Source organism: Bufo gargarizans, unplaced genomic scaffold, assembly GCF_014858855.1.
Source record: "Bufo gargarizans isolate SCDJY-AF-19 unplaced genomic scaffold, ASM1485885v1 original_scaffold_1171_pilon, whole genome shotgun sequence".
Classification (NCBI taxonomy): Eukaryota; Metazoa; Chordata; class Amphibia; order Anura; family Bufonidae; genus Bufo; species Bufo gargarizans.
Genome location: NW_025334266.1, coordinates 42,506 through 55,589, shown reverse-complemented (window position 1 = coordinate 55,589; position 13,084 = coordinate 42,506). Strand labels below are relative to the sequence as shown.

The window sequence follows — 13,084 nt, the reverse complement described above, 5'->3', positions numbered from 1 at the left end:
TTTATAAGTTTTATTACAATACTACTTATACAATCTGAGATTGGTCATCGTTTTGGGCAGAGCAAGAGCTCGTACCTGTCATTTTCTTGGTTGAGTTTCTGTGTATAATCAATTGATTTTATATCTCATAATTTTAAGCAGTATTGCATGATATTTTTGTGTTGGTTAAATTTGTGTTCTGTTGGCACCATCTAGTGGAGAATTTTGGGTACTGCATATCATTGTGCATTATTAGCTTTACATTGATTAATCTTTGATTGTATTTTAAATTATTGTATAATAAATCATTAATATTTTTGCATAGACGCTTGTACCCTGTTCTTACTGATTGCACAAAATAATTAGGTTCTCGATCGAACTCTTTGGAGGTGTTTGAATGTGTCCACCTCATGGATCAGTATCATTTGAATTATTTTTCTTTTGATCCATTATTTTTATATAAAGCATTTGCTTTATATCCCTGACAACACTCACAGTTATAATACAGAAGCATTACAGTGTATTATATGAGCAATCAGAGGCTCACATGTTAAATTCCCTCACTAGGATATACAAGGAAAGTTAAGTGTTACAAAGTGTTTTGAAAAATACAAACATTTAATAAAAACAGCCTTTTCACATAAAAATAGTAAAAAAAAAAAAAAAAGAAAATGTAAAAAATAATACACATAATTGTTATTGACAGATCCGTAATGACCCATATAATAACATTATCATAATCTTTTTTCCGGACAGGTGAGCACAGTAAAAAGAAAATGAAAAAAATAAATAAAAAATAGCTGTTTCTCTGCTCATCACGCCTGCCAAAAATAAAAAGATCAAAAAACTGTTCGTAAACTAAAGTAACACCAATGAAAACTACAACTCCTCCCACAAAAAAGATGCCGGGACCGCGCTTGTACAGGCAGCGCATGCGCCGTTGGCCTCAGTAGCAGCGCGATCCCGTCTATCACGCGGACTCAAGCGCGATCCTGTAACTGAATAACAGGATCACGCTTGAGTCCGCGCGATAGACGGGATCGCGCTGCTACTGAGGCCGACGGTGCATGCGCCGCCTGTACAAGCGCGGTCTTGGCGACTGAGCCGGGTGTCAATTAGAGTGCATAGAGGCGGGGTTAGGGCAGGGGAGTTACAGCCTGGAGTGAGGGAAGGGCTACCCCCTTGACTTCTATCGTGACTTGTGGAGCAGGAAAAGATTACTTTATAAGGCGATTTTTTTCATGCATATACATGGCAGAAAAGCGGGACAAGGCTGTAGGATAACACAATGAGGATGATCTATAAGGTAATTGTTTATTAAGTGAAATGCAGGTGAAAGGTTCGCTTTAAGCCTAAAATAAGTAGAATGCTGCATTCAGAGGCTGACAACCTGTCCTTATGCAGTACTCCTTTCATATTTTTCCAATGTTTTGTACTGTGCGTTCCACATTGCATGTGTATAAAAGGGTTGTTTGTACCCCAGTTCCTAGCCTGAAGAAGAGCCTGGTCTGGGACAGAAATGTGTCACCATGGTTTTGTATGCTGTAGTGCGAATACATTATTTTGTACTTGTGTATGTACATTCCAGGTGGTCCCTTACATTACACGAGATGGCCCCTGACACAGAAGTTGTTGCCCCTTTTTTCATAAAATGTTTCAGTGATGGAGAAGGGCTATCTGCCTGACATCCATAGCAGGAGAGAAATTTGTGCACTACAGCTACATTTAGTGAAGGATTGGCCCTAGACTGGATACATTGTAAAACTCTTTAACTTGCAGTCAAATTAGGTCAGGACAGAAATATTTTCATTTGTTACCAGCAGATATCTTAATAATGGCTCAGTACAAAGGGGCAGATTTACATTTTATACAGCCAACATATTCTAGCACTGCACCTACTAAATATACCACCACACCTGGATTAGTCTCTGAAGTACAACTTTGCAAATATTTTTCTTATCATTCATGGACAACTCCTGCTGTGTCATCAGGATGCTGTAACGTCCATAAAATTCTATGTATGTCCACCTACAAAGAAATGACATATGTGGTCAAATGGTTTTTCATAGGCAGGCATTTGTTAATAAAACCCATGATTAATAGAACTTGGCAGCAGTTTTGTGTCTGGATAAGTCACAGACAATCTGCTCTAGATGGGGCTATATCTTGAACCGTCAATGTATGGAGAAATACCTGGAGGGGTAACTTTGAGCACTTATTCGGATGGTTTCCAACACACCACAAGCTCTCAATTGCTGGACTACTCTTATAGGGTCAAATCTGCAACACAATACATAAAAAAGGTTAATATTATAAAACAAAAGTGTAGCAATAAAGCTCTGAAAGATATACATGTGTATATGAAACGTATAAAAAAATAACAATAATAAATAGGGAAAAATAAGGAAGAGAAAAGCGCCAAATATATTTTATAATATGACTGCAACTATAATTATGTCTTATAGAACTAAAATCATGGGCACTGGACAATGGAAATCAGAACTGGAAAGGTGTATGTCCCTTTAAAAAAAATAAAAAAAAAGTATCAAGGGGAAACCTTTCCATTTCATCTAGCTGATGAGAGACTTTGTTAATTGACCTAAACTGCCGAAACAGATGATCAGTTTATAATTTATGCACAATACTGTCCTTTTCGTTTGATTTCACAGATAATGGAAAAACATATTACAACTATGGACACAAACTGTACACAGCACTATATCATTACACAGAAGTCAAGCAATTCATGGCTGGAACTTTATTGACATGGATGGATGTGAAAGCCGCATCTTCAAGCAATAAACTCTTTTTAGTTTCACCTATATAGGCAACAATTTGACTTACAAATCTGTAGCAATACAATTCTACAAGCGCCGAGATGTATATGCATATATGAAATATTTATAAGATCTTACTTACATGGCTGCGATTTTTATTTTTATTAAGTGATAAAGGATTTTTGTAGTGTGCATACTGAATGTTCTTATTCATATGGGTCCCAACATTAAACTGGGACCAAAAGGTCCCTGGAAACATATACACATGGAACGTAGAGGGCCCTCTTTTATTGCACTGGTTATCTATCTATCTATCTAATCTGTGTAGTTTGCTCCTGTCTGAACTCCACACTTACTCGAATGGGAGCTTTTCATCATTGGGTTTTATGCACCGGACATAATGAGGAGTGGTGGCGTTAAGCGTCTCCATAAGTAAACACAGAGAGTTGCGGAACTGAAAATACAGAGAAAAATTGTGAACTATAATATGAAAAACAGAACATAAAACAAGCTATTACAGGTCATATGAATGCTTTCAAGCAGGTAAGGCTACTTTCACACTTGCGTTCGGGGCTCCGCTTGTGAGTTCCGTTTGAAGGCTCTCACAAGCGGCCCCGAACGGATCCGTCCAGCCCTAATGCATTCTGAGTGGATGCGGATCCGCTCAGAATGCATCAGTCTGGCACCGTTTGTCCTCCGCTCCGCTCAGCAGGCGGTCCGCCTGGCCGTGCGGAGGCAAACGGATCCGTCCAGACTTACAATGTAAGTCAATAGGGAGGGATCTGTTTGAAGTTGACACAGTATGGCTCAATTTTCAAACTGATCCGTCCCCCATTTTTGCACTATCATGAAAAAATAAAAAAAATAAAAAATATATATTTATTTTTTGTTCATGGTAATGCAAACGGATCCGTTCTGAACGGATCTAAGCGTTTGCATTATAGGTGCGGATCCGTCTGTGCAGATACCAGACGGATCCGCACCTAAACGCAGGTGTGAAAGTAGCCTAAATCTTCTTTTAACTCTTCATTATCTCTATTTCTGATACATGCCTGTCGCACATTCCCAGTTTATTAATATAAAGCCTTCAGAAGGGAAGGACAAGAAGTGGAAAAAAGTCTATACATAAGACAAATTTGGGAAACATTTGAAATGCACAATGCATATTATAATCATGTGAATAAGCAACTCACACATATTTCCTGTACAATCCTGACACTGACAGGAGATATAGCTGTCCTCACTGCTTGTCAGTCTGCAGCATTTCCTGTACAATCCTGACACTGACAGGCGATATAGCTGTCCTCACTGCTTGTCAGTCAGCAGCGTTTCCTGTACAATCCTTACACTGACAGGAGACATAGCTGTCCTCACTGCTTGTCAGTCTGCAGCATTTCCTGTACAATCCTGACACTGACAGGCGATATAGCTGTCCTCACTGCTTGTCAGTCAGCAGCGTTTCCTGTACAATCCTGACACTGACAGGAGATATAGCTGTCCTCACTGCTTGTCTGTCTGCAGCATTTCCTGTACAATCCTTACACTGACAGGAGATATAGCTGTCCTCACTGCTTGTCAGTCTGCAGCATTTCCTGTACAATCCTGACACTGACAGGAGACATAGCTGCCCTCACTGCTTGTCAGTCTGCAGCATTTCCTGTACAATCCTGACACTGACAGGAGACATAGCTGTCCTCACTGCTTGTCAGTCTGCAGCATTTCCTGTACAATCCTGACACTGACAGGAGATATAGCTGTCCTCACTGCTTGTCAGTCTGCAGCATTTCCTGTACAATCCTTACACTGACAGGAGATATAGTTGTCCTCACTGCTTGTCAGTCTGCAGCATTTCCTGTACAATCCTGACACTGACAGAAGATATAGCTGTCCTCACTGCTTGTCAGTCAGCAGCGTTTCCTGTACAATCCTGACACTGACAGGAGACATAGCTGCCCTCACTGCTTGTCAGTCTGCAGCATTTTCTGTACAATCCTGACACTGACAGGAGATATAGCTGTCCTCACTGCTTGTCAGTCTGCAGCATTTCCTGTACAATCCTGACACTGACAGGAGATATAGCTGCCCTCACTGCTTGTCAGTCAGCAGCGTTTCCTGTACAATCCTGACACTGAAGGGAGATATAGCTGTCCTCACTGCTTGTCAGTCTGCAGCATTTCCTGTACAATCCTGACACTGACGGGAGATATAGCTGTCCTCACTGCTTGTCAGTCTGCAGCATTTCCTGTACAATCCTGACACTGACGGGAGATATAGCTGTCCTCACTGCTTGTCAGTCTGCAGCATTTTCTGTACAATCCTGACACTGACAGGAGACATAGCTGTCCTCACTGCTTGTCAGTCTGCAGCATTTCCTGTACAATCCTGACACTGACAGGCGATATAGCTGTCCTCACTGCTTGTCAGTCAGCAGCGTTTCCTGTACAATCCTGACACTGAGAGGAGATATAGCTGTCCTCACTGCTTGTCAGTCTGCAGCGTTTCCTGTACAATCCTGACACTGACAGGAGACATAGCTGTCCTCACTGCTTGTCAGTCTGCAGCATTTCCTGTACAATCCTGACACTGACAGGCGATATAGCTGTCCTCACTGCTTGTCAGTCAGCAGCGTTTCCTGTACAATCCTGACACTGACAGGAGATATAGCTGTCCTCACTGCTTGTCTGTCTGCAGCATTTCCTGTACAATCCTTACACTGACAGGAGATATAGCTGTCCTCACTGCTTGTCAGTCTGCAGCATTTCCTGTACAATCCTGACACTGACAGGAGACATAGCTGTCCTCACTGCTTGTCAGTCTGCAGCATTTCCTGTACAATCCTGACACTGACAGGAGACATAGCTGTCCTCACTGCTTGTCAGTCTGCAGCATTTCCTGTACAATCCTGACACTGACGGGAGATATAGCTGTCCTCACTGCTTGTCAGTCTGCAGCATTTCCTGTACAATCCTGACACTGACAGGAGATATAGCTGTCCTCACTGCTTGTCAGTCTGCAGCATTTCCTGTACAATCCTGACACTGACAGGAGACATAGCTGTCCTCACTGCTTGTCAGTCTGCAGCATTTCCTGTACAATCCTGACACTGACAGGAGACATAGCTGTCCTCACTGCTTGTCAGTCTGCAGCATTTCCTGTACAATCCTGACACTGACGGGAGATATAGCTGTCCTCACTGCTTGTCAGTCTGCAGCATTTCCTGTACAATCCTGACACTGACAGGAGATATAGCTGTCCTCACTGCTTGTCAGTCTGCAGCATTTTCTGTACAATCCTGACACTGACAGGAGACATAGCTGCCCTCACTGCTTGTCAGTCTGCAGCATTTTCTGTACAATCCTGACACTGAGAGGAGATATAGCTGCCCTCACTGCTTGTCCGTCTGTAGCATTTCCTGTACAATCCTGACACTGACAGGAGATATAGCTGCCCTCACTGCTTGTCCGTCTGTAGCATTTCCTGTACAATCCTGACACTGACAGGAGATATAGTTGTCCTCACTGCTTGTCCGTCTGCAGCATTTCCTGTACAATCCTGACACTGACAAGAGATACAGCTGTCCTCACTGCTTGTCAGTCTGCAGCATTTTCTGTACAATCCTGACACTGACAGGAGATATAGCTGCCCTCACTGCTTGTCAGTCTGCAGCATTTCCTGTACAATCCTGACACTGACAGGCGATATAGCTGCCTTCACTGCTTGTCAGTCTGCAGGATTTCCTGTACAATCCTGACACTGACAGGAGATATAGCTGTCCTCACTGCTTGTCAGTCTGCAGCATTTTCTGTACAATCCTGACACTGACAGGAGACATAGCTGCCCTCACTGCTTGTCAGTCTGCAGCATTTTCTGTACAATCCTGACACTGAGAGGAGATATAGCTGTCCTCACTGCTTGTCAGTCTGCAGCATTTCCTGTACAATCCTGACACTGACAGGAGATATAGCTGTCCTCACTGCTTGTCAGTCTGCAGCATTTCCTGTACAATCCTTACACTGACAGGAGATATAGTTGTCCTCACTGCTTGTCAGTCTGCAGCATTTCCTGTACAATCCTGACACTGACAGGAGACATAGCTGTCCTCACTGCTTGTCAGTCTGCAGCATTTCCTGTACAATCCTGACACTGACAGGCGATATAGCTGTCCTCACTGCTTGTCAGTCTGCAGCATTTTCTGTACAATCCTGACACTGACAGGAGACATAGCTGTCCTCACTGCTTGTCAGTCTGCAGCATTTCCTGTACAATCCTGACACTGACAGGCGATATAGCTGCCCTCACTGCTTGTCAGTCTGCAGCATTTCCTGTACAATCCTGACACTGAGAGGAGATATAGCTGCCCTCACTGCTTGTCCGTCTGTAGCATTTCCTGTACAATCCTGACACTGACAGGAGATATAGCTGCCCTCACTGCTTAGCCGTCTGTAGCATTTCCTGTACAATCCTGACACTGACAGGAGATATAGTTGTCCTCACTGCTTGTCCGTCTGCAGCATTTCCTGTACAATCCTGACACTGACAAGAGATACAGCTGTCCTCACTGCTTGTCAGTCTGCAGCATTTTCTGTACAATCCTGACACTGACAGGAGACATAGCTGCCCTCACTGCTTGTCAGTCTGCAGCATTTCCTGTACAATCCTGACACTGACAGGCGATATAGCTGCCTTCACTGCTTGTCAGTCTGCAGGATTTCCTGTACAATCCTGACACTGACAGGAGATATAGCTGTCCTCACTGCTTGTCAGTCGGCAGCATTTCCTGTACAATCTTGACACTAACATTCTTGTAGAAATCCTGCAGAGGACGATGGAGTTAGGCTACTTTCACACTCGCGTTTGGTGCGGATCCGTCATGGATCTGCACAGACGGATCCGTTCCTATAATACAGCCATCTGCATCCGTTCAGAACGGATCCGTTTGTATTATCTTTAACATAGCCAAGACGGATCCGTCTTGAATACCATTGAAAGTCAATGGAGGACAGACCCGTTTTCTATTGTGCCGGATTGTGTCAGAAAACGGATCCGTCCCCATTGACTTACATTGTGTGTCAGAACGGATCCGTTTGGCTCAGTTTCGTCAGGCGGACACCAAAACGTTGCAAGCAGCACACAGGATTGTGAGGAGAAAGAGGAGGGAAATGCCTGGTACATATAGAAAATATTTAATTATATACACAGTGATCCCTCATGATACAATAGTCTCAGGATAAAATATTTTAATCTTACAATGGTCTTTTCTGACCCATCGTAAATGGAAACCAGACACAACATACGATACCTCAGACTCAGATCCAACCAATCAACATGTCCCTTTCTCTGGTAAAACTCCTGTATTGGTTGTCTAGCAGATAATGTTTACAGTACAATGAGGTACTAAATGTCCTGTACTGTCTCCTGTCTGTGCCAGGATGAGCCGCTCCTTCGGATGTCAGGTGAGCGCAGCTCCATTTTATTTTTCTTGTACACTGTATACTGTACAGGACCCCAGTCTTAACCACAGAAAGTGATTTTTAGATTCCAGCATCTATTGCTGACTATTATATGTAAGGATAGGTTTTATGGGGCACATTTATTAAGACCAGCATTTTAGATGCTGGTCTTGATAAAGGCCCATAGCTGGAGGTGGATCCATCAAAGTTATGAAGAGGCTATCTTACATTTAGACCATTTTCTACAATGAAGAATGAGAGGGGCCTGTCAGCCGGTCCCCTTCCCTGTTCACGCCACGTCCACAATTTTAGACCTGGCGGGAGCGGGGCGAAGTCGTACATAAGTTAGGCATATTTCAGTATAGTAAATGACCCCCTATGTGTCTTAGTCATCTGCTTATTTTTCTTAAACCTTCATCTTCTCTTATTTTTTAATTACATTTTGGGGATCTTGAACCAATGACTAGTTTTCCATAGAGTTATGGACTCAAGTTATAATGGCTTCAACATACAATGGTTGTCCTGTAACTAATTAATATTGTGACCAGAGGGACCACTGTATGTATGTGTATATATATATATATATATATATACAGTACATACATACGTACAGTACAGACCAAAAGTTTGGACACACCTTCTCATTCAAAGAGTTTTCTTCATTTTCATGACTATGAAAATTGTAGATTCACACTGAAGGCATCAAAACTATGAATGTGGAATTATATACATAACAAAAAAGTGTGAAACAACTGAAAATATGTCATATTCTAGGTTCTTCAAAGTAGCCACCTTTTGCTTTGATTACTGCTTTGCACACTCTTGGTATTCTCTTGATGAGCTTCAAGAGGTAGTCACCTGAAATGGTCTTCCAACAGTCTTGAAGGAGTTCCCAGAGATGCTTAGCACTTGTTGGCCCTTTTGCCTTCACTCTGCGGTCCAGCTCACCCCAAACCATCTCGATTGGGTTCAGGTCCGGTGACTGTGGAGGCCAGGTCATCTGGCGCAGCACCCCATCACTCTCCTTCATGGTCAAATAGCCCTTACACAGCCTGGAGGTGTGTTTGGGGTCATTGTCCTGCTGAAAAATAAATTATGGTCCAACTAAACACAAACCGGATGGAATAGCATGCCGCTGCAAGATGCTGTGGTAGCCATGCTGGTTCAGTATGCCTTCAATTTTGAATCAATCCCCAACAGTGTCACCAGCAAAGCACCCCCACACCATCACACCTCCTCCTCCATGCTTCACGGTGGGAACCAGGCATGTAGAGTCCATCCGTTCACCTTTTCTGCATCGCACAAAGACACGGTGGTTGGAACCAAAGATCTCAAATTTGGACTCATCAGACCAAAGCACAGATTTCCACTGGCCTAATGTCCATTCCTTGTGTTCTTTAGCCCAAACAAGTCTCTTCTGCTTGTTGCCTGTCCTTAGCAGTGATTTCCTAGCAGATATTCTACCATGAAGGCCTGATTCACACAGTCTCCTCTTAACAGTTGTTCTAGAGATGTGTCTGCTGCTAGAACTCTGTGTGGCATTGACCTGGTCTCTAATCTGAGCTGCTGTTAACCTGAGATTTCTGAGGCTGGTGACTCGGATGAACTTATCCTCCGCAACAGAGGTGACTCTTGGTCTTCCTTTCCTGGGGCGGTCCGCATGTGAGCCAGTTTCTTTGTAGCGCTTGATGGTTTTTGTGACTGCACTTGGGGACACTTTCAAAGTTTTCCCAATTTTTCGGACTGACTGACGTTCATTTCTTAAAGTAATGATGGCCACTTGTTTTTCTTTACTTAGCTGCTTTTTTCTTGCCATAATACAAATTCTAACAGTCTATTCAGTCTATATCAGCTGTGTATCCACCTGACTTCTCCACAACGCAACTGATGGTCCCAACCCCATTTATAAGGCAAGAAATCCCACTTATTAAACCTGACAGGGCACACCTGTGAAGTGAAAACCATTTCAGGTTACTACCTCTTGAAGCTCATCAAGAGAATGCCAAGAGTGTGCAAAGCAGTAATCAAAGCAAAAGGTGGCTACTTTGAAGAACCTAGAATATGACATTTTCAGTTGTTTACACTTTTTTGTACACTTTTTTTCCACATGTGTTAATTCATAGTTTTGATGCCTTCAGTGTGAATCGACAATTTTCATAGTCATTAAAATAAAGAAAACTCTTTGAATGAGAAGGTGCGTCCAAACTTTTGGTCTGTACTGTAGATATACAGGTCCTTCTCAGAAAATTAGCATATTGTGATAAAGTTCATTATTTTCTGTAATGTACTGATAAACATTAGACTTTCATATATTTTAGATTCATTACACACCAACTGAAGTAGTTCAAGCCTTTTATTGTTTTAATATTGATGATTTTGGCATACAGCTCATGAAAACCCAAATTTCCTATCTAAAAAAATTAGCATATTTAATCCGACCAATAAAAGAAAAGTGTTTTTAATACAAAAAAAGTCAACCTTCAAATAATTATGTTCAGTTATGCACTCAATACTTGGTCGGGAATCCTTTTGCAGAAATGACTGCTTCAATGCGGCCTGGCACTGCTGAGGTGTTATGGAGGCCCAGGATGCTTCGATAGCGGCCTTAAGCTCATCCAGAGTGTTGGATCTTGCGTCTCTCAACTTTCTCTTCCCAATATCCCACAGATTCTCTATGGGGTTCAGGTCAGGAGAGTTGGCAGGCCAATTGAGCACAGTAATACCATGGTCAGTAAACCATTTACCAGTGGTTTTGGCACTGTGAGCAGGTGCCAGGTCGTGCTGAAAAATGAAATCTTCATCCCCATAAAGCTTTTCAGCAGATGGAAGCATGAAGTGCTACAAAATCTCCTGATAGCTAGCTGCATTGACCCTGCCCTTGATAAAACACAGTGGACCAACACCAGCAGCTGACATGGCACCCCAGACCATCACTGACTGTGGGTACTTGACACTGGACTTCAGGCATTTTGGCATTTCCCTCTCCCCAGTCTTCCTCCAGACTCTGGCACCTTGATTTCCGAATGACATGCAAAATTTGCTTTCATCCGAAAAAAGTACTTTGGACCACTGAGCAACAGTCCAGTGCTGCTTCTCTGTAGCCCAGGTCAGGCGCTTCTGCCGCTGTTTCTGGTTCAAAAGTGGCTTGACCTGGGGAATGCGGCACCTGTAGCCCATTTCCTGCATACGCCTGTACACGGTGGCTCTGGATGTTTCTACTCCAGACTCAGTCCACTGCTTCCGCAGGTCCCCCAAGGTCTGGAATCGGTCCTTCCCCACAATCTTCCTCAGGGTCCGGTCACCTCTTCTCGTTGTGCAGCGTTTTCTGCCACACTTTTTCCTTCCCACAGACTTCCCACTGAGGTGCCTTGATACAGCACTCTGGGAACAGCCTATTTGTTCAGAAATTTCTTTCTGTGACTTACCCTCTTGCTTGAGGGTGTCAATGATGGCCTTCTGGACAGCAGTCAGGTCGGCAGTCTTACCCATGATTGCGGTTTTGAGTAATGAACCAGGCTGGGAGTTTTTAAAACCCTCAGGAATCTTTTGCAGGTGCTTAGCGTTAATTAGTTGATTCAGATGATTAGGTTAATAGCTCGTTTAGAGAACCTTTTCATGATATGCAAATTTTTTAGATAGGAATTTTGGGTTTTCATGAGCTGTATGCCAAAATCATCAATATTAAAACAATAAAAGGCTTGAACTACTTCAGTTGGTGTGTAATGAATCTAAAATATATGAAAGTCTAATGTTTATCAGTACATTACAGAAAATAATGAACTTTATCACAATATGCTAATTCTTTTAGTAGGACCTGTATTTATATACACACACATATTTATATATACACTGTAAATAAACACAGATATACAGTTAGTTGCAACGAAAGACAAACTAATATCAAAGGAAAGGAGGAGATTATGAGATTATGTTTTTTTATAATATCTGTGACCGTTCTATATTTGTGTTTTTTTAAAAGAAAGCAAAGATAATCTCCTATAGGGTGAAAACGGATAGAGGACAGAGAATAAATCATTTACATGGTTATATAATATATATTTCACAAAATTCTCAGTACCTTGCTGCCCACAGTCATTCTTAACTCTTTGTTTGCTGACTTGATGGCAGGCCTTGCAGATTTCACCTTTATAGCTGCACTGTAATGTGTTGTGGGTGCCGTGTTATCTTTAAAAAAATTTGCGCAAAGCTGGAACTAATGAAAAGAGAGAAATGGTGTCCTAGTTCAGAACACAAGGTAATATGACGTATATGCATACACGTGCAGTACATTAAAACATTGTGTTAAAGGGCTTCTGTCACTCCACTAAACTCATTATTTTTTTTTGGTCTCCCTAAAATCCTTATGCTGCGATTTCTCAATATATATAGCTATTACTCTGTTTGGTTCAGTAGTTCTATCAAAAAACGGACTTTTATATTATGCAAATTACCTCTCTAGCAGCAGGTAGGGCGGCTACCTGCTGCTAGCAGCCGCATCCTCCATTCATAATGACGCCCCCTTCTCATGTTGATTGACAGGGCCAGCGGACGCGCTCGTCCTCTGACTGGCCCTGTCTGCGTTTTAAATCTCGCGCCGGTCTTCAGTTGGCGCAGGCGCACTGAGTGGAGGACACTCGCTCGGCCGCTCCATCCTCAGTGCGCCTGCGCCGGGTATACATGTGACGTCATCGGCGCAGGCGCACTGAGGATGGAGCGGCCGAGCGAGCATCCTCCACTCAACTGAAGACCGGCGCGAGATTTAAAACGCAGACAGGGCCAGTCAGAGGACGAGCGCGTCCGCTGGCCCTGTCAATCAACATGAGGAGGGGGCGTCATTATGAATGGAGGATGCGGCTGCTAGCAGCAGGTAGCCGCCCT

The 13,084-nt window shown here is 43.0% G+C and overlaps 1 protein-coding gene across 1 annotated transcript in view; it reads right to left on the bottom strand.

The window, feature by feature from the left end:
- MYO5C (myosin VC) overlaps nt 1-13,084 on the bottom strand; it is a gene marked incomplete at its 5' end in the record, with an annotated part of 119,260 nt that overhangs the window by 64,139 nt on the left and 42,037 nt on the right. The window contains 4 exons of the mRNA XM_044273824.1: nt 1,896-2,007; nt 2,173-2,259; nt 3,113-3,210; nt 12,285-12,419. Coding sequence (XP_044129759.1) covers nt 1,896-2,007; nt 2,173-2,259; nt 3,113-3,210; nt 12,285-12,419 — 432 coding nt within the window. The remainder of the gene's footprint in view (nt 1-1,895; nt 2,008-2,172; nt 2,260-3,112; nt 3,211-12,284; nt 12,420-13,084) is intronic.